Genomic DNA, 21,796 nt, shown 5'->3' on the forward strand with positions numbered 1-21,796 from the left:
AGACGATTATAATAAGTTGAGACTCAAACTTTGAAAAATTTGTAAATGTTTATAAAATATGAATAAATTTATACCTTATCATTCATACGTCTTCATCATTCTCATCATCCTGCAAAAAACGAAGCAATATAATTAGTGTTAGATTAATAGCAGCCGATTTTCTATGTAGAATTTATGCTGGTTTTCTATGTAGAATTCATGCCTTTTATTTGATTCCATATTACATATTAATTATTTGTGAATTAATGGTACTTCTAATATCCTTTGGGTGCCATTAATCAGACAATAGCTTAATATGAGATTTCTATAGGAAAAAGAAGAAAACTAACTAAATAATGTAATGAAATTGGGTACCTATGGAGACAAAGTAATTTGGAAACATCGTTTTGAAGTGTTTTTTTATGGTGTAATCCTTGAAACTCGTCCATAAGAATGGCTTCTAAAGCTTCAATCTCCATCGCTTGCTCTTGTACATGGTACACTGCCATCATCAGTTCAAAATTTATCCATGGATCTCGTAGTGGAGTAACCTGAAAAGAATTATGACCAATCATCAATGTACCGTGGGAAAAGATTACGAAAATTAATATTACCATTGTCCATATTAACATGTTAGAAGAACCCATGTGACAACATACTATATTAGTTAGCCACAATGGCAACCGTCTTTGATTCCTTTACCAATATGTGAAATTTTGCAACCTAAAAGTTATTGAATTGCAATGCAGTTATTTGTTTCTACCGGTACAGAAAATGTAACAGCAAAAAAATTACATAATGCTATAGATATGTATACAAGTTGCAACCAAAAACCTGTAAAATGGAAATATACTTACCTGTTTGTACCAACTACCAACACCATTCCCTAGCAAAAATAAATAAATAACATTCTTGAATCTTCGAGGGGTAAATTAGTAAATATATAATTGATTTTTAGAAAATAACAATGGAAAAAGGCACAAATCTTAGACTTTCTCTATTAAGTTAAGTCTTTCTTATCGTATTAAGCAAAATAGAAAGAATCATATATTGGAGAACTTACCAACTAAGTTCGATGTTACACACTTTGTGATTTTGTGGATACATCTTTAACTTTTGCAGCAACATGGTCCTGCAGTTGATGATATTTTTTAGGGATGAAATTATTATAGGATTATTTGCTTCAATTTCTTTAAAAATACACATCCAAAGAACCCCAACTCAATCTTTAATATGAACACATTTGTAGACAATAATGGATCCTTAAAACAGAAATGAAGCTTTCACATTAAGTCCTAACACTGAACTATATTCAAATTTCCCAAATTTTGCCTTTTTCACTAATGTCTCCAAATATTCATCATTTTCTCAAATATTTTATAAGCTTCATCTGGAAAAACTAAGGATAAAACACAATATATTGCAAAATGACCTATTGAAAAGAAACAATAATCGCTCATTTTAACAAAGTTTGGCTTACTTCTTCCGTTCCTTACCAAGTAGCCACATATGCTCCTTAAGAATCCTAATCCCTTTGTTGCTTTTCTAGGCTCTTTATCTTGGTCACCCTACTTAAAAACCCAAATTTTGGAAAATACCATCTCATAAGAGGTGATAGTGACACAACAAAGGATGATCTCTTTGGGAATCTTTCCAAAAAAAACTTGTGTGCACCTCTAATCCTTGGGATTAGTATGTTTGAGTGAAATGTGGATTATCTTTTGAAAATGAAATCGCAATTCACGTTATAAAATTATAAATAACGATTCATATAAAATCGTTATGTATTTATTGAACAATGAAATTTGAAAATGAAGGAATCACCTAAACTCATCACTAAAACCATATGCGAAGACTATATATGGGTAGTTCTCCAACACTAGTTCCACGACAGTTCTTCAAATATAAAGTTTTTTTTATTGTTCGGTTTTTTAAAGTTAGTAATTTCGGCAAATCTGACAAATTTAGTAGAACTTTAGGATGAAAATACTAATACTTATTGAAATATACAAGTATGATTGTTGTAGGTTTACTTTTCAAAATCGCGACCATCAATTCCGCTTCAATTTCAAACGATTTTACGTACCTATACTTGCTAGTCTCCATGCCAACCTGCAATAAAATACAACTAACAAATTAATTTTTTATAAGAGAAAAAGATTGTAGAGTTTGATTAGTATTTTTTGGTATAGATGTAAAAAGTTGGTGTATGTAAGAAATAAAAATTGGTAGTCAAATTAACTATTAAGAAGCCTGAATGGTTACAAAATTTGAATGATTCAAAGACTGTAATGATTCATGACTCAAATCTTGAACACATCCATATTCAACACATGTACAAGGTGTATGAACTTTCACAATTACCAACATATGATATTCTCCACAATGAAGAGTTTTAAGTCAATTCCACAAAAGCCAATACTAAGCAGATAGTTACAAATTAAAACATTGAACTCTTGAAGTGATTTAAAAGAAGTGTAGGGTTTATTGTTTCTTTTTTTTAGAGATAAAGACACCAACTAAAGCTTTGAAGTAATTTTAAACATAACAGATCAAACATCCCAAAAATACGAGCCAAAAATTTCATTTTTAAAACATATACTTAGCAAAACATTCGAAATAAAACGTTCACCGATCATAACATTCCATAAAGATATCGCATGTCTGGAAAAACATTTTCATAAAACATAATAATGTCAGAGTACAAATCCTCAGGAAGATCTCATAGTGTGGAATACAGGGCATGTGTGTGATGGGCCGCTACTGCGCCAGCTCTTTCCCCTTCGAAGAAGAGGTACCTGAAACCAAAACTGAAAACTGTAAGCATGCAGCTTAGTGAGTTCCCCAACATACCACATACCATACAATCACATAACATACATATATTGTCAGGCATATCTGGGTGCCCGACCTACCCCTTCGGTCCCCTCGACCGGATACTGTCTAGTATATTTGGGAGATGGCCTACCCTTCGGTCCTCTCGACCGGATACTAACCAGTATATCTGGGAGCTTGCCTCCCCTTCGGTCCTCTCGACCGGATACTGACTAGCATATCTGGGTGCTGGTCTCCCCTTCGGTCATCTCGACTGGATACCGGGGACTATTTCACCCCCTACTACTACCACATAACACATATATCTCATAATCTATCTAGCATGGTTGGGCATGACCGCCCCTTCGACCCTATCGACCGGTATACTGGGACTATCTCCCCCTACTGCCACTAGCACATAACATCATATCATACTAGCACAATAACGTATCACAGGTAGTAGCAACCCTATATGAATATCACAGAGACAAACATCTATCATACACTCCTACTGGTGGGCCGACATTGTGGCCGTAGACCCACCGCTACTGGAAGGTAACTCACCTCAAAGTAGCTGCTGATCTGCGTGGGAACTGACTGTCTTCTACTGCTGCCGCTCCGAAAATCCTCCGGCTATAATTCCCACAAAACCCTTAGTCAAATACTGCTAACCAACCTCAGGGGAAAATGACCATTTACCCCTAACCAACCAAGAGTCAAAGTCAAAGTCAACTGCCAGTTGGCCCGACTCGCCGAGTTGACTTGCCAACTCGCCGAGTCCCTATCCCTTTGTCCGACCATAAACCCGTCTCTACTCGTCGAGTTAAGCATTGACTAGATGAGTTATCCTTCTAAACTAAAGGCCAATAGTCCTTCATCCTACTCACCGAGTTGTATGAACAACTCGTCGAGTTCATCTTCATCCGAAGAACACTTTATGCTGAGACTCGCCGAGCTGTATGAACAACTCGCCGAGTCTGTTCTTGAGGCAAGAAGATTGCCTTAAACTCACCGAGTCATGGCATTGACTCGCCAAGTTACTTCATGAGTGAGTCTGGCTTCCGACCCACTGAGTCACACCCCATGACTCACTACTCCAACCCGCAACACGAAAAGGGGGAAAACTCGGGGACTCACGACTCGACTCGCCGTGTAACGCCCGAGTTTCAGGGCTAAGCATTTTTGTCAATGTAATAGTCTAGGTCAACTTTTGTAACTCTTTTTGAAGTAATAAAGATGAAATATTTGAGTATTATGTGAATTATATGTGTTTATTATTTAATTATAAATGTATAATTAATAAAGAATAAAAATGAGCGTCAAAATTAAAGTGTGAGATAATCCCGATATCTCTACATAAAGTTGTAGAATATGTCTCAAGGTTTCCGTGCATATAAGGAACGCCGAAATCCGAGTTATAACGAAGAAGTTATGACCCGTCGAAGTTTCACGACAGAACCGGCACGATACCGGGAAGCGTGAATAGTGAATTTACGATAGAGCGAGATTTAACCTTAGTGATCTAAACAAAAGTCGTAGAATATGTTAAACTAAGAACATCGATAAAAAGAACGCCCAAATCTGACTTCGTATGAAGAAGTTATGAGATTTTAAACAGACCAATCCTGTCTCGGCTTGTTAAAAATATAACTTTAAAAATAAAGTCAAAATTAGCCGACGGAGTCTAAACGAAAGTTGTAGAGTACGTCTTCACCTACGCGTGGATATAAAGAACGTCAAAAACGGAGTTCGTATGAACGAGTTACAAATTATAATAGCATATTTACGTATTAAAATAAAGTATAAATCATGTATACGTACACATATATATACATATGTATATATCATTAGAAAGGTATCGACGATGTGGTCATTATAAGACTAATGTTGAGTTTTTTCGACATTAGTTTAGTACAAATATCATTAAATCCATTTATAATAGTATTATAGAGGGGTGTTTAGTTGTTTATATAACTAAAAGGTCATTAAGTAATTATGGAGGGTAGTTTTTGAAAATTCAATTAGTATAAATAAGAGCCTTGGGCTCTCATATTTCTTGCACCATTCTCTTGATTCAAGAGTCTTTCTCTCCTTATCCCCCGAGCATTTCGGTCCCTCGTGATTCGACTTCTCTTTTTATAGCTTAGTATAGTAAGGTGAGCGCTGAAGCGCTGCACGAATCTTTCTTAGAAAGATTCAGCGACGAAGTTCTGCCCCTGCAGAGCCCGACTCCTAGCTAAAACCCCCTTGTAAGTAAGTTATGCTTACCTTATTTTAATATAGCTTATATTTAAAATTAGTATTGTTATTATGAACTTATAATAAATATTTGAGCTATTATTATAACTTATATAAGTGTCGTTATAATATTTTTTTTAACTACTCGCGGTACGGGGAATCTGGTTTAAAGGGTCGCATAGGGTTGTTGGATTTCAGAAGTGCTATATGCCAAAATGGTCCTGCCCTCCGGTGTTTTATGTCTGGCCCCTGTCTGTACATAGTGGTTGGAAAATATTGTTTAACGCTTATATAATAATAATAATACTAAGACTAATAGTTGGTCACGATAAATATTAGACTAAAATTTAGCGATAATAATGCTAGGTTTCGTCAAAGGAAAATAGAATCGTTAGAAGCAAGCGCTGCCCGATTTTGGAATCATCACCTTAACAAGTGAGTGCATAGTTACTTTCAACTTACACATAGATATGAAGTATTTTATATAAATTACGTGCTATGTGTGCATATTATCTGAATACTTGCTATCTATGCTAGATGAACGTTGTTATACATGTTTTCAATGATTTAAAATGTATATGTATTTTATATCTACGAAAATGTTGGGGTAAAACATGGGTAGATGCAATAGGTGATGTGTGATAAAATGATGAGAGGCCTCGATGTTGATTTTGTTGATTCTGTCATCTAGCGGAGTATGGATGACGACCACAGACTCTTCTAGACAGTCTAGTGGAACACTAGCAGGCTCGTAACCTGTAGGTGTTTGTGAACGATATGTTCACCGGTGTACTCCATCCCCCACATGGTTGCCTTTAGGACATTTATTGCTGAGGAATCCCCTTAGCAGTAGTGTCCGTCCTGATGATGATCCTTAGGCTAGGTCCCTTATGATAGGTGTTTAGGGACGTAAAGTGAGGATAACGGGAACGGGTAATCGGGTTATTGTTGATCGATGAAATTAATAAACTTATTTATTGTGGGTTGAAAACCCTATGTGCTCACCAGGCTCCCAAGCCTGACCCACTCAGTTTTATGTATTACAGGTAGTGGCGCATGAGCATAGGTGTGATGTTTTGGACGAGGGATTACATATATAGGCCTGTAGATATGAAATAATGTAGTAAGGCTTATATTGTACTGTTTATGCTTTTGATCTGTACGAACATGACATCCCGAGTCTTTTAATGAAATACATTTCTATGGAAATGCTTTTGATAAATCTTTATCATATTTTTGTTTTGGGACAAATTCGACAACACTTTCATTTAAAATGTAACTCTGATTTTTAAACAAAGCATAAACAAACCGGTCTTTTCTGGCCGTGAGTTTGGGGATGTCACACGCCGAGTCTGCCACATGCAAATACTATATACTCGATTTTGCTTGAATCCAGCTCATGTCATTCATAGATCTGGGTTTCTAGGGCCTGGTTAACATGTAAAGTTTCCAACTTTACGTGTAAATAAACACCAATGAGGGTTTTAGGGCTCAAAATGCACCAAAAGAGTAGATCTAGGTCTTTCATGCAATATGGCTCCATAAAGGCAGTAGATCCAAGCTCCTGGAGCTCAATCATGCCTAGATCTAGAGGATAAACAACTTATTACCAACCCTAATACACAAACAAGCTTGGGGAAAGGCTCAAGAAGGACTTTCATGGAGCTACAAGGGACAATAAGCATGAAAACAGAGGGAAACTGAGTTATACCTCAAGGAAATCACTGAGATAACACGAGGATGCCTGGCCTCCTTCTTCTCTTCTTGATCTACTCTCCTTCCCCCTCCAAACCTTCAAGAAAACACACCAAAATGCTTCAATCTCACAAGGAACAAGGCTTAAACGAAGTAGAGAGCTATGAGGGTGAAGGGGCGAGCTTGGGGGCGGATAAGAGGGTTTAAATAGGGTGCAAACCCTTGAAATTTAGGGTTTCATCAGACAGCTGGGACTCGCCGAGTCCAGAATGTGGACTCGCCGAGTCGCCAACTTAAACGTGCTCCCAAACCCGTCTCCACTCGGCGAGTCGGGCCTACAACTCGCCGAGTCCAAGGCTAAAAATGAAAATACTTAGATAGATTTTACGTACCAGGAACCGGGTGCTACAACAGAAGTAAAAAAAAATACTTAAGCATTTTATCGACAGATGGCAGACGAAAAAAATTATTCCAACCTATCCGCATCAAAATCTCAAACCCAACATTCTTATAAGCTACAACACTATGATAATTTGACATAAATTAATAAATTCTAATATCCAACCTTTTTATCGGTTCATTGTAGTGAGAAACATGTTTTGTTATCCATTGCTTGATCATCTCCAAATTCTAAAATCACATCTCACTGTGCGTTCTTATTTTTATTTATTTCCTCTCCAAGCGGTAATAAGAATCTAGGAAGTTCGTAGCATCAATTACTGTAAACTTGGATTTGTTCTCTTCGTAGATTCTTGTTACCCATCATGATATGCATCCCTTATAAACTATATTTTTAAAAAAAACAACAACACATGAAGATATAACTTACCTTGACATTATATCGACCACTCGTAGTGAATTTCATCAAGCTTCCATCTTTGTCTAGATGGAAAAAAGTAAAAAATTAGGGAAACTCAATCCTAAAGCGATCTTATAATCGATGTTTAGTTTGTGTAGCCTCCATCCGCCCCTGCAAAATCTAATTTCTTGTTCGACGACTAATGACAACGAAGGAGATTTCAAAGTCTAATTTCTTTACAAAAAAGACGAATCAAAGATAAGAGCACATGTGTCCATTCATTGAAATAAGAGGTGAACACTTACATAGAAATTAGAATGAGCCATCAATAAAAGATGTAAAACCTTCAACTTCAATCCATCAATTTTATGTGAACCCTATATGATAGAGCATCTTTGTGAGTGTCTCTCTTATCACAAACCGAAAATAGAAAACAACCCAACATGATTTTAGAGAAGCGAAGGCAGATGATTGTAGTCGGCATAAACGGATGTGACAACGATCATAGAAAATGGTGGTAACAGTGGTGGCGAAGGCGGAAAAATTTTAGGTTTCTTGGGTGTTCCCAAAGAACTTCGACAAAGGAGTGGAGCTATTGCAGTCGATCATAAAGTGCATAACTTCAGCATAGAAATCAAACGGGTTACATGTAAAATGACCAAAAGACAGAAGAAAATCCAAAAGAAGATTATTTGAACCACATCGACTTAATACAACTCTAAATCACATGAAATAACACAACGTAAAAGAACATAACAAACGAAAGAAGAAAGTCACAAGAGAAACATGAAGAACAGCAAAATTAATGGTGGAAAATTAGAGAAATGGAAGCGGTGGTAGAAGGAGGTCGATACTTAGAAAACTCAGATTGTGTCTTTCAAAAGTCGATATCCTCAATAAGGCTGAGGGTTTATGTTGTGTAATAGAACGGTTGCAGATGGGATTCACAATAAAGAAGGAAAGCAACTGGAGATGGGTTGAAGTTAAAGATTGGGATGGGTATTGCACAAAAACACAAAAGGAAAAGTAAAAGAACGACTCATCGGAGGTGGGTTCTTAAGCGGAACTGAAATCAACGATATATGGTGATTAAGGAAGTGATAAATAAACAGTTGGCAACAAACATCTAGAAGCATGGAGAACAGGTTTGAGGCCCAGTAACCTAACCTTCACTATTGTTGGTACCTTTCTCTTTGAAAGCCCTAAAATCCAAAAACAATCAACAGTGGATTCAAAGGTTGAAGATACAAAGGTCGTGAAGATTTTTCGAGACATCTGAGGAGTGAGAAAGGAAAGAATTCACCAGTGAAGGTAGAAGTGAAGTGAATAAGGAAGAGACGGAAATTAGAAGAAGTGTTTAGCACGTGTTACTAGGAGCAAAACCATTGGATAAGTGAAGCAGTGGATTGATAAGATACCATGTAACACGTGTTCAAGAAAGTAATTAGATATTGACAAAAAAAAAAATTAAAAGTGGTCCAATAGGATCACATAACTGTTCCTAAGAATGAGGTGTCATGCCTACTTGTCATTCAATGGATACAACTCCACCATTATGAAATGCCACTTTGGCAATGGATTTGGAGTTCAACGACCATTGAACTCTTCAATGGGAAAAATGAAAGTCTTTAAATCTTTAAATAATTTTTTTTTAATATGTTTCATTGAACTTGTAGAGTTTAATGCATTGTGGGATAAAAATGAATAGAATTGTATGAAATAGTGAATGATGATGTGACACTCCATTGAACTCTATAGAGTTCAATGCATTGTGGATGCCCTAAGGAAACAGACTTTTAATATATATATATATATATATATATATATATATATATATATAATACCAAATCCTTCGTAATAAATAAAAATAATTTTGCCAAATGTCACTCTCTTATTAACTTGGACACATGTCATTTTCTGGTATTTTTAAATAAATAGGATAAATTACACGAATGGTCCCTGTGGTTTAGTGTAATTTGCGTGTTTGGTCCCTAACAACTTTTTTTTTTTAATTCGGACCATCCCTAATTTATATTTTTGTTGCACGCTTCATCCCTATCCGTTCTAAAAAGACTATTCTACCCTTAATAACTTATTTATTTATTTATTACTTATTCTTTTACCTTTTAATATTAAAAATATATTTAAAAAAATGAAAAGAATCCCTAAAATCCTAAGCAACGCCTCCAACCCTCCTTGGCTCCTCCTACAGATCTCGTCTTCCATCATCACCACTCGCCAGCTACATTACATATCAACTTCATCTCTGATGACTCCAACAAAATCGAACATGGTTGGTGAGAAAAACCTTCATCTCCTTCCGTTCTTCACTCGTGGGACTAACTTGTCTATCTACTCCGCCTCTCTAACTCTCTATTTCACTTGAAAGCATACGAAACCTAAAACTCCAATTGCCTCGCTCACGTTTATTCCCAATCGCTCGTCTTCTTCCTTCAAGGTTTTCCCACAAGCTTCTTCCTTCATGTCCTTCAACCCATCTACTATTGTGCACCAGTAACATTTATTGCCAATGCCACCAGAGAAGGCAGAGGTGAAGCAGACACTCAAATCTGGTGAGACAATACAAACTTAAGCATTGTCCTCCTTCTCTGTCTCAGATTGGGGAGCATGTTATCGAACCCGAAGCGAGATTTCATGTTTGATTGCAGTTTCGCCATCCACCACGATCCTACAGCACTGCTTAGGTTTGATTTAAGGTTCAGTTTTAGGTTTGATTAAATTTTAGGTTTGAATTAAGTTTCACATTAAAATTTCAGTATGATTTCATGTTTGATTTCAGTTGTAGGTTTCAATTCATATTTGATTTTGAATTTTGGGTTTGATTTCAGTTTCACTTTCGATTTTAGTTTTAGTTTCAGGTTTGCATCATGGATCAATTTAAGGTTAAAGCTCAATTCATTATGGTGATTACAGTTATATGTTTCATTGTAGTCGGATAACAAAGTTGTCGGGGGAGGTGGAGGTGGAGCAGGAGCAGACACAGTCAATGTATGAGATTTTTCGATGACTGAACATAATGAGGGAAGAGAGGGGAGGAGGGTACGGTGGTGTAGGCTCTTGAATTATACCATTATATATTTAATTAATAGTTTTTCAACATTTAATTAATATTTTTTTAATTAACTAGTAATTTAAAATAGGTAAAAGAAGACAGTAAGGGTAAATCAGTCTTTTTAGAACGGACAGGGACCAAGCGTTCAATAAAAATATAAATTAAGAACTGTCCGAGTTAAAAAAAAGTTTTTAGGGACCAAACACACAGATTACCCTAAACAACAAGGACCATCCGTGTAATTTACCCTAATAAATATTTTTCCATATGTCATTTTCTCAATTTTTATCTTTTCCTAATTAATACATCACATTTACACATTAATTAATAATTGTCTAAATTGAAAATAATCAACAAATTACAATATTACCACTCATATATTGTATTTAATATGTTTCATTTTAATTTTAAATCTAAAATTTAAATTTTAAATAAATTTTTATTTTAACCTTCATATTTAATTTTTTTATTTTATCCAACCCGTATAAGATATAAGTTTCACAACTAGTAATTTAATAGATTGGTTTGGAATCCCCACGATAAGTTAAAAGGGGGTATTTAAAAAGTATACTATCTTAAAGGGGGTGTAGAGTAACTTAGTAAAATACATTGCTCCGCCAGTCCGCCGTCTATATCTCTGGCTAAAAACGAGAGGGGAGGTCTTGTACGATAATTGAACAAACAAATGGGGGAAGGCTCCTATAAAACGAAGAAGAAGAGGAGGTACTTGGAAGATTCCGTCTCTTCATCTCCATCATCTTCGGCTTCGATCTCTTCTTCTGAAAGCGACGACGAATCTTCCTCGAAGCGGCACAAAAGCAGCCGGAGGCATCGGCACCGGCGGAGCAGCGAAAGGGGGAGTTCTAGAAGAGAGAAAGAGAAGAGGAGAGAGAAGCGGAAGAAAAAGAAGAGAGATAAAAGTGATAAAGATAGAAGGAAAGGGAGCAGTAGCCGGAGATCATATCGAGAAGGAAAAAGGAGGGGCTCAGATTCAGATACAGAGTCGGAGGAGAAGGAGAAGGAATACGGATTGTCTGATGATAATAGTAATTTGCCTGCGAGTGATCCTGTAGAGGTGGTGAAGTATATATTGGATGAATTCCCTGCTGTTGCTGATGATTTGGAGCAGGTGCTATTTTCTTACATTTGACTGTCTCTTGCGTTTGAACTTCGAATAGAATTCCATAGGCTGATTTTCGAATATGAATTTACAGATTTAGTAGTGTAGGCATTTCTTTTGTGTTGCTAACAGGGATACAGAATCTAGGTCAAGGAAATAGGTTCTGTTGGTGCAAACTATTTGTTAGGGTTTCTGCTAACAATATGGAATCATATTGACCAATGTAGAAGGTGATGTTGCTACGTTTTTTTTTTTTTTACTTCTTTCCTAGTAAAGAACTGCAGTTGATGCGTTTCAAATGGTTTGGTTTACACCTCCAAAACGGACATGGATTTTACAGTAAACTTTATCACAAACAGAACAATCATTGGCTATATTGATTGTAGTCCTCAAGTTTATATTATAAAGGTTTATTTTAGTCAGTTAATTATTAGTCAAATATTTCTGTTAAACTATGTGACAAGTTTAAATTTGCATTTATTGGGACGAAGGGAATAAGTCTTGATCTTAGTGTATTTCAATTCACTCCAAATTAGACAATAGCATTGTTGACTGATCCTACCCATTTGCCCATTAATTAGAACTGTGTGTTGTGTTACACTTAACTGTTCTGTTTCATCAAATATAGGAATATAATTGGTGTCACTCTGCAACATGTTTAATCATCATATGTAATGTAAAAATGAATATGTCTTGCTGAGTTTACCGAGCCCTTGATTTTTCATCAGCTTCTGCGAATGATTGATGATGGACAAGCAGTTGATATATCTGGTCTATCTGAGAAATCTTTAGTAAAATACCTGCGAAAGCTGTTCTTGTCCTTGAAACTCAATGAAAATGGCCGATTAGTCTTTCTCTTGCCTTCTGATGTTCCTCCAACTCTTGAAGTTGTTGGAGCTGTTATACGACCTAAATCAGGACCTCAAAGGCCAGTTTCTAATGATCATGAACCAAACGATGATGTGTATGCTGAACAACACAAACCTGCTGATGGTGGTTCTAATCTTCCATCTGCACAAGAAGACATTGCAGCTCCTAGGAAGAGGTAAGGCTTCACATTACTTGCCTATTAGTTTCAGTTTGATCCATGATTGCTGTAGTTCTATAGTGAAATATATTGACAGAGAGGAAGGTTTGTTCTAGAATGATTAGCCTAACATGATTAACTTATGCAAATCTGCTGCTGAGTCTTCAGGGTTATTGGGCCTGCAATGCCATCTGCTGAACTGCTTGCTGCAGCAGCTAAATTAACTGAAGCAGAGGCTGAGTTAAGGTATGTATGGAAGTTTCTAATATTATGCCTCCTCAAGATTCAAGAATTGATTTTATGAAAAAATTCGGATGGTTATATCTGTTTTGTTGAATATAATTCCAAAACTGCTAGTTAATATAGCTTTGATAAATGTAGGGAAGCTGAAATTGGTGAAGATGATGCACTATTTATTGGACCTCCACCTCCTGCTGTGGTCAATGAGGCTGCATCTGCCAATGATGCAGAGCGTTTTGAGGAGGTCTTAACCTACTTTGTTTTTCAGAACCTTTTCTCTTTATTCAGTTGTATTTTTTCAAATAACTTGAGGTAATAAAGGTTTTCAAATTTATCAAGTCAAGTGTTCAGTGTTGTGCGTGCAACCATTGACAAGTAATTGTTGATAAGTGGCATGAAATTATAAGAATCACATTCTTGTCAATCTGTTATTGTTTCACCCTATAAAATTTGAGGGGGTCATTAGTCTTAAAGATATATTAGCATTAGCATATTAACTTTTTTGAGTTTTATTTAATCAGGTGACAAGAATTATGGGAGCAGAGGTTGACAACCCATATGATATTGTTGGTGTCAATAGGCATATGGCAGCAGACAACCTTAAGAAAAGGCAAGCTGTTGATGCTTATCATCTCTGTTTTTATTTTTTTTTAGAGTTTAATGATTAAGTTAATGTGGGGTTGGTTATTCAGATATTGGAAGCTGTCTCTTATGGTTCACCCTGACAAGTGCACTCATCCAGAAGCCCACCAAGCATTCATTAAGTTGAATAAAGCTTTTAAAGATTTACAAGATCCTGTCAAGGTTAGTACTTAGTACTATGCAAATTCAATCTTGAAAAAACATGCCATGGAATCTTGAAAATTTTGTATGTTTTTTAATTTTAGCGAAAAGCAATGGATGACAAAATTGACGAGAAGGAGGAAAAGGAAAGATTTAAGGTACATGTTTTACATGTCTTGACTTAATAGCAGCATACCATTAGTTATTAGTTATTAGTTAATCTTAATATTTTTGCATTTCTTTTCTTTTGTAGTTGGAGTTGAAAGCAATGCGTGAAGCTGCACAATGGAGGCGTTTGCAAGGTAAAAAAACTAAACTAATTTCTTTTAACATTTACAACTCCATAATTATTATAATTTCTATTATTAGTGGAGTGAGTATGGAAAGTTGGTGGTTGACAGGTATTTCAATGGAGGGTGATGATGCACTCTTAGCAGACATGGATGTAAAAGTCGAACGAACAAGAGATGAATGGATGACAACACTACCTCCTGAAAGAAAAGTAATCCTTCGTTTTTATTTTTATTATTAATAACTGTTTTCTCTCTCTATATATATTGTTTTTTTTTTTTTTTACTGTTTTATCCTCCTCAGACTGGTGTGGCAACACAGCAATCAACAAAAGCATTTAACAGGACTTCTAAAGAGGGGCGTGGTGACACCAGTGCATGGACAGATACCCCTTCAGACAGAGCCCAGAAAGCAAAAATGAAGTATGTTTCTTGATTGTTGCACATGTTTTACTTTCTTTCAGTAAATACCTAAAATACCCTTTGTGCAGTTATTTGGAGGCGTATAATCAGGCTGCAGCACTTGCTGCGGGGGTTGTTCAAGACGAGGGAAAACGTAGTGCGGATGCGGAATTGGTGGACAAATACAACAAAGCGAAAAGGTCAAAATCATTGGTGGAAAAGCATCTGGAGTCGACTCGGGTTCGGTCAAAGAAAAAGTCAAAGGTGGAGGAGAAGAAACAAGATGAATGGGAGGGACAGCATCCTTGGAAACCATGGGATCGTGAAAAAGATTTGACAGGTGGACGACAGAATGTCAAGTTGGATGCTGAGAATATGGCACAAGGATTGACTTCAAGGTTTTCTTCAGGATCATTTCAAAGAAATTTTCTTTAAAATACATACATACATACCAATCATAGTGTTGGGTTTTTAAGTTTAATCTTACTTAGATGTCAATTCTTGATTTGTTGTGCTGCAAAAATCACCCTTCCTTTTCCTCTCTTTATATAAAGTTTGTATTTCGTCCGTATTTTAATTATTTCTCAACTTTGATTAAAACTAACCAAAATTGATAATTATTTCTTATCAAACAAAGATAAACGGAGTAAACCTAATTCTAGATACCTGATAATTATTGGTGCATTAATTTACTCTTGAGATGCAAAGCTACCATGCTGCAATAATATATAGGAATGTAACCAAAAACAAAAGTTTATAAACAAATGTTAAATATTTACACGATAAAAGACTCAAAATAAAGGTACACTTAAATTTTATTTTGATATCACCTGTGCCGAATTTATTGTAAAATATTTTTTTTTACTCTTCTTTCAATTTTTGGACTTATAGTTGGAACAAATATTTTCTACAAACTTCACGGGTTTTGTGAAAATTCCAGTTCTAGAAGCACTAGTTAATAAAGAATTTTGACTGTGAGTAGATATCAAAACTTGCGCCCATGGCCTAATGGATAAGGCGTCTGACTTCTAATCAGGCGATTGTGGGTTCGAGTCCCACTGGGCGTGTATGTTTTTTTTTTTATTTCCAAGATTTTTCAGAAAAAATAAGTAGTGTAAAAAGGTAAAATGCGCATCCGGGGAATCGAACCCCGGTCAGTACCGTGGGAGGGTACTATGATACCACTACACTAGATGCGCTGTACGTTTATATCTTCACTTTTAATATATTTAAACTCTATACAATATCGATTCAACTCATAAGCCAAATGTTGGGACAAAAGCTAAATTTGTAATGCCTTCGAATATCAAAGCTTAAGAAAATAATAACCACATTTTGAATATCCGTACAATAGCTAAACAATTCTAAGGTTTATACAACATTCATAAACCAAGTTAAAAACACTAGTAAACATGTTTCTTTAGAGATAACATAATAAGCTCTTCAATCTCTGTTACAACTTAAGAGATTGTCACTTGAGTTCCATGAACATTTAAAAGAAATAAAGCACCATAAATAATAGAGATTCATTAAAACATAAAATATCCATCAGTTTGCCAACCCATCTGCTCCTTCCCCAATCTTTGAAAGCAACTGCCCAGTAGAATTTGTGTACTCCAAAAACTACACCCAATATAAAAAATTTATCATTTTAGGATGATAAAAAATACTCCACAAAAAAAAATTATTGAAAAAAAGTTGAGAAAGACACGTTCACCTCTTTAGTAATCTCTTCACATTTACCGAATAATATTTGTTCTTTAGCTGTTGCTGAATCATTCTCCACCTTAATCTTTTCATTTATAGCAGCCGCCTAACAAGTTTCAAATAATATATACAAAAAATCTAAAAACAATATCCGTTTCAAAAAAATTTATAAAAATCCATACCTCTGCAACCAGAGCTTCTATGTTTTTTTGCCTTTGTTCCAATCCATGTCTATTATATTCCACTTGTGATCTCACATTATTAAATTCTTTGGAAGCCTCTTCACACTTAAGATCCTTTTCTTTTTCTAATTGTTGTAGTAGTTCCTCTAATTGGTCCGCTGGAAATTTATATAAGAAAAAAAATATATAAAAAATTTGAAGTTTTGGGTGCCTTAAATATAAAACTTTGTAAAGAACAACCTCTGCCTTGTTGTTCAAATAATTTGGCTTCAAGTGATTTATCCAACACCCCATCATCACTATTCTTAACTTTCAACACCTTCACATCTTTCTCAACTTGTTTGGCTGAGTTCACCTGTTAAAAACAATGGTTAAATCAATAAAATGGTGAAACTACTTTTGGTTTTTCTGTAATTTTTGTAAGTTAAATTCAAGAAAAAACAATGTGGTTTCATTGATTTGTAACAGAACCTGCTCTTGTAATGCCTGCATCTGCTTCAAATGTTTGCTCATTTTCTTGCTAGCCTGAAAAACAACATCCATGCAAATTTACCAATTTGCCATTACCAAAATGTTAATGAAATTGATCATAATCCACAATTATGTAAAATATTATTATTATTACCTTTGCATAGACTTCAAGGATGGCAGATTTTTCATGAAAAGACTGCATTGCTTCTCTTTCTGCGTTCTTAGCCTCAATTTGAACTCCTTTCTTTTCCTCCAATGCCCTCTTAAAGTTATAAAAGAATTATATCATATAACTCCTCATTTGATTATTATTCAACATTTTCATCTAATAGTTTAATAATGAAAAACTAGAATAACTTCCACCTGTAGTTTATCTGGAGATTGAACAATTTTGGAACGCAGACTTGCATTTTCTTGAGCACTTTGTACCAAAGCAAACTCTGCACTTGAAATCTGAAAAAACAACAAGGATGCTAATTTTGATAATGGTTTCACATAAAGTTTATAACACTAGGACATCAAGAACATGTGTACCTTTTCATCCATTTCTTTAACTGCATCCTTCTTTTTTCTAAATGTAGCCTTTAGGGACATTTGCTGATTATTAAGAGATGAAATTGTTTGGCGCAGTTCTTTAATTTTGATGTCAACTTCTTGAATGAGAGGCATCTCCTTTTCTCTTGATTCATTAAACTCTAGTAATTCTGCATTTAACTACAATCAAGATATGTATAGTTAGCGAATTTTCAATCTGATTGAATATATAACCAATTATAACTTTTTACACCTACCTGTGATATTCTATTTTCAATCGCTTGTTGTTGCTCATCAAGATTTGTCACATCTTCCACGACTGGTTTTATTAGTTCCATTCTTGTGTCTCTAGGATGTGTGAAACAACATAATATGTTATGTGGATGGCAAAACGGTGATAGTATTTTTTTCATGATTAAAAGTGGATGCTATTTACAACTTGGTAAAGTTGTGAAATTTAATAGTAAAAAGTAAGTATATCAATCACAAGAGGCAAAATGTATGGCTAACTAATTCGAACAATCTGGGGTTTACATGAAAGAAATCCAAAATGATGAATTAAAATGAAAAAAATACCTGTGAAGGCAAAAATTAAGGATAGTACCAATAAAAAACTCAGTACGATCGCCTTCAGGCTTAATGAGATCTCTAAGAGTGAAATTCTTAGGGCAGTCGAGAGCAGAAATGACTCCCCTTATCTTGTTGAACAAATTCATCATTCTTACAGAGTCAACATGCAAATCGGGGTTTTCAAGTTGTTCTAGGTCTGCGAATTCGACTAGTCCGCAATCTTCCCTGAAAATTCAACAGATACTTGGGAAATTTGATAGAACAGATAGTTTGAAAGGGTAAAAATACATTAGGGTTTAGAAAAGTGTACTGCAGACAGCCGAGGTGAACGAGTATCTGAGTGTAGATATTGTTGACGACATCGGGTCTGGGGTTGATGAGTTCGGCTTCGGAGACGTTGACGATTCGTGATTCAGCGAGTACTCCGATGATCTCTTTCCGGGGGAGTTTCGGATAATCGAACTTCGACATCTCTCCTTGTCTGTGTTTGTGAGAGAGAAAGAGAGGAGGAGGTTTATGTGTGTTTTCCCGCCATAGTGAATTGAAGAGTTTCTTAAAGCAAATTAGAAACGATGGTTTGTGGAACGTTACGGAGTTAAACTTAACCAGAGAAATGAAAGGAAATGATTGGAAATGAGAAGAAAATGAAAAAAATTTGATGTTCTGAGTTTCATTAAAGGAAGAAAGTGGAAGCGGAGAGAAATGAAATGATCACTTTCCCTCCTATCTTTCCTTCCGATTTGGGAGGATTTGGAAGGAAATAAGAAAATGATTAATTTTCCTTTCACTTCTCTCCAACTCGGGAACACAAAAGAAAATTTTGTTTTTCTTTTCTTTCTCTTCTTTTCTCTCATGACCTTCTTTTCTCTTCTTTTCTTTTCTTTTGATAAACTCGGGAACGGGATGGAAGTATTTTGAAATCCGGACCGGAAATGGAACCCGTCTTCTTGCTTCTTACTTCTTACTGGTTCGATAGTTCAACTGGTTCGACCGGTCAAAAAAAAACGGAATGGATATATATATATATATATATATATATATATATATATATATATATATATATATATATATATATATATATATATATATATATATAATCAAATGAGAACTCCTAAAAGGATGAGAACGCAAGAACAACAGATCTGGATCATTTAAATATTTAAATTTAAGATTATTATTAAAGGGGTGATTTATGAAAAATTCTAAAATTGTTGGCATTAAAGTGTAACATTTAAATGGTTAGAAGGGCATAATAGGAATTGCAACTTTACTTATTTCCTATAATTTCTCACTCTTTCACCTCTTTCCTTTCATTTCTCGTTTTTATATTCCCCCTATCTAGGGTTTCATAATAATGTCGCCTCCTTCTTAAAATCCTTCTTCTCACATTTCACAGTCGACTCCACTCGTCTTGTATACGCCTCCGAAGATCGGTTCCGCTGCTCGCTACTTCGTGGGTGGTCCCATTGCTTTCTACTCACCGGCGCAACCTCGCCTTCACTCCGGCATAACAAGGCAACGACGACTCAGGTAATCGGTTCCACTGTTCGCTAGTTCATCGATGATCATTGAAGGTTTTTGTGAAAACATTGAAGGGGACTCACTTCGAAATCGAAGTAAAATCTGAGGACACGGTTCGTCTCGTTTCAATTCTGCTTCTTTTTTTTTTTAACGAATCGTGATGTTTCTATGTGTAATCGATTGGAAGCTAGGGTTTATGCGTTGTTTGATCTGAAGTTTTACTCGATAATGATTGTAGTATATTTTTGCTTCTTGGATTATGAAATTGATTCCTTAGGTTTTAAGTTGCGGTATTCCCTATTAGTAATTAGATTGTGTTTTTTTTTTCGCTCATGTCAATTGATTAGTTTCAGTGAAAATATTAAATAATCATAATCGAAATACTCCAAAGCATTTAACTCTGTGTGTTTTTGTTTTATTCATTTACCAGGGAGTTATATGAATTGTGAATCACTGTGAATTATTAGAATTGATATGTGAAATTGTTGGATGAATCATGTTTCATGCTTACATGATTGTTTTTTTTGTTTTCAAGAATAGTAAATTACTGTTAAAACTGAAATGATAAGTATGTGGTTGAAGTTGCCACCTTTTTAGAGAAATAAGTTGCTCTTATATTCGGTATAGTCTATGAACTCATTGAATTGATCTAGTTATTATCCACAAAGTGATTACTTATTTACTTGAGAAAACAACGACAAACGGAGTAAATGGTATTTGACTTTTTTCAGGTTTAATAATTTAATGTTGGAAATCAATCAGCTGAATGTTTCACATAGCTATATAAAGCTATTTTAGGTTAATACAATCTATATATAAGACAATCATTTAAACTGTGGATTTCTCGTAACGGATTTTATATTTTGTTTCTATCTATCTTTCTCTTAATCAACTTGAGCTCTGTATAAACATATAGTGATTGTTAATTCATGTTGCTGATGTGAAGAAAAATATAGTATTCAGGTTATGATTAATCATTCATGATTAGAAGTATTAAATTTATTTATTATGCTTAATCATACATGATTACAAGTATTGAGTTTATATATTTGCTATTCTAACTTGCATTTATGTTTTAATTTTTGTAGGTTTGGTAACAACAAAAAAAGCTTAAGTTCATATAAAGGCAATCCGTTTCAAGTCAAAATATTGAACGCAAGAGCAATACATTTTAAGTCAAAAGCTTGGACGCGAAAAAAAGGGATAGTGAAAATCGTTGGTGTGTTTTTGATTGTAACATGACACTGGTTTAGATGGTCATCTCCAGATGTTATAACGATAATTTTTTTTTTCTATTTTACCATTGTACTTTTTCATTTATAATTACAATTGCACTGTCTACATTAAGGTTTATTTATTTATGATTATGATTATATTAGACTTTTTTTCAATCATAAACAATATTTATGTCTATCATGGCAGGCATTTGGTTAATTAAATGTTAATTCTTATCATTATAACTTAATTCATCTATTCATTTACGATTACAACGGATTCATATTTGATTACAAATATGTTTTATTTTTGCATGATTACAAATATTCGGTTGAAATGATTAATTCATCAATCTTTTTGAAATACTGGTAAATTTAAAAAAAATGTTTTTTAATCATGGTAAAATCAATCTTTTTGATATACCGATAAAAAAATAAATAAAAAAAAACGTTTTTAAATCATGGTAAAAAGTTTTTTTTCGTAATCTATCTGATTAAAAATAGATTAAATTCATTTTTGGTATATGGGTAAAATATCAATCAGTAAGACAACATCCCATGATTGTAGGAATTAATTAATTATTCATATTTAATTATATTGTAAAATTCCTTTTACGCCCCTATAGAATGATTGGTCTACAATTGTTCTCGCGTTCTCAACCTTTTAGGTGTTCTCATTTGATCCTCTCCATATATATATATATATATATATATATATATATATATATATATATATATATATATATATATATATATATATATATATATAAAAAGAAGACTAAATTGCACAAATGGTCCCTATGGTTTGCTCAAAATTGCCACTTTGGTCCAAAAAGTTTTGGATTAGCACCACAGGTCCAAAGTTTTCATTTTGTTGATAGTTTGGTCCAATTTGTTTTGAACTTTTACATAATTACCATTTTGCCCTTATTTATTTATTTATTTAAATATTTTTTCTGTTTAAAAGAAAAATAAAAAAAAAATTGTATTTTCTATTTTACTTTATAATTTTTTTTATAAAAGGAATAAAAATAAATAAATAAAATATACAATCTCTCTCTCTCTCTCTCTCTCTCTCTCTATCTATCTATCTATCTCTCGTAAACAATAAAGACACACCTTTGTCTTCCTCCATGA

The 21,796-nt window shown here is 34.4% G+C and overlaps 2 protein-coding genes, 1 long non-coding RNA gene and 2 other non-coding genes across 6 annotated transcripts; 3 read left to right on the forward strand and 2 right to left on the reverse strand.

Annotated features, from left to right (window-relative positions):
* The first annotated feature begins 5,169 nt into the window (after window positions 1–5,169).
* On the forward strand, window positions 5,170–6,240 carry LOC128126285 (uncharacterized). The gene is made up of 2 exons (XR_008224074.1): window positions 5,170–5,466; window positions 6,078–6,240. It is a non-coding gene; the product is annotated as an uncharacterized LOC128126285 (long non-coding RNA).
* Window positions 6,241–11,214: 4,974 nt separating this feature from the next.
* On the forward strand, window positions 11,215–15,031 carry LOC111877985 (uncharacterized). Its single transcript, XM_023874484.3, has 11 exons — window positions 11,215–11,727; window positions 12,447–12,763; window positions 12,914–12,991; window positions 13,127–13,229; window positions 13,507–13,595; window positions 13,678–13,789; window positions 13,873–13,926; window positions 14,022–14,070; window positions 14,170–14,270; window positions 14,363–14,481; window positions 14,550–15,031. The coding sequence occupies exons 1-11, from the start codon at window positions 11,284–11,286 to the stop codon at window positions 14,893–14,895; spliced, it is 1,812 nt and encodes a 603-aa protein (XP_023730252.1). The 5' UTR covers window positions 11,215–11,283; the 3' UTR covers window positions 14,896–15,031.
* A 423-nt stretch (window positions 15,032–15,454) lies between these two features.
* Window positions 15,455–15,527, forward strand: TRNAR-UCU (transfer RNA arginine (anticodon UCU)). Its single transcript has one exon. It is a non-coding gene; the product is annotated as a tRNA-Arg (tRNA).
* Window positions 15,528–15,588: 61 nt separating this feature from the next.
* Window positions 15,589–15,659, reverse strand: TRNAG-CCC (transfer RNA glycine (anticodon CCC)). The gene has a single exon. It is a non-coding gene; the product is annotated as a tRNA-Gly (tRNA).
* Window positions 15,660–15,845: 186 nt separating this feature from the next.
* Window positions 15,846–18,519, reverse strand: LOC111878040 (kinetochore protein NUF2 homolog). 2 transcript variants are annotated; one of them, XM_042902807.2, is made up of 11 exons: window positions 18,235–18,519; window positions 17,931–18,149; window positions 17,612–17,702; window positions 17,355–17,534; window positions 17,184–17,273; window positions 16,975–17,082; window positions 16,821–16,874; window positions 16,590–16,704; window positions 16,350–16,507; window positions 16,178–16,252; window positions 15,846–16,083 (listed from the first exon to the last, which is right to left on the reverse strand). In XM_042902807.2, exons 1-11 carry the CDS (start codon window positions 18,393–18,395, stop codon window positions 16,009–16,011), a joined length of 1,326 nt encoding a protein of 441 aa, XP_042758741.1. In that variant the 5' UTR covers window positions 18,396–18,519; the 3' UTR covers window positions 15,846–16,008. The 2 variants fall into 2 exon arrangements, with proteins under 2 accessions (XP_042758741.1, XP_023730328.1); XM_023874560.3 differs by having other exon boundaries at window positions 16,178–16,273; window positions 18,235–18,514.
* Window positions 18,520–21,796: the final 3,277 nt, after the last annotated feature.

This window comes from Lactuca sativa, chromosome 5 (genome assembly GCF_002870075.4).
Source record: "Lactuca sativa cultivar Salinas chromosome 5, Lsat_Salinas_v11, whole genome shotgun sequence".
Taxonomy (NCBI): Eukaryota; Viridiplantae; Streptophyta; class Magnoliopsida; order Asterales; family Asteraceae; genus Lactuca; species Lactuca sativa.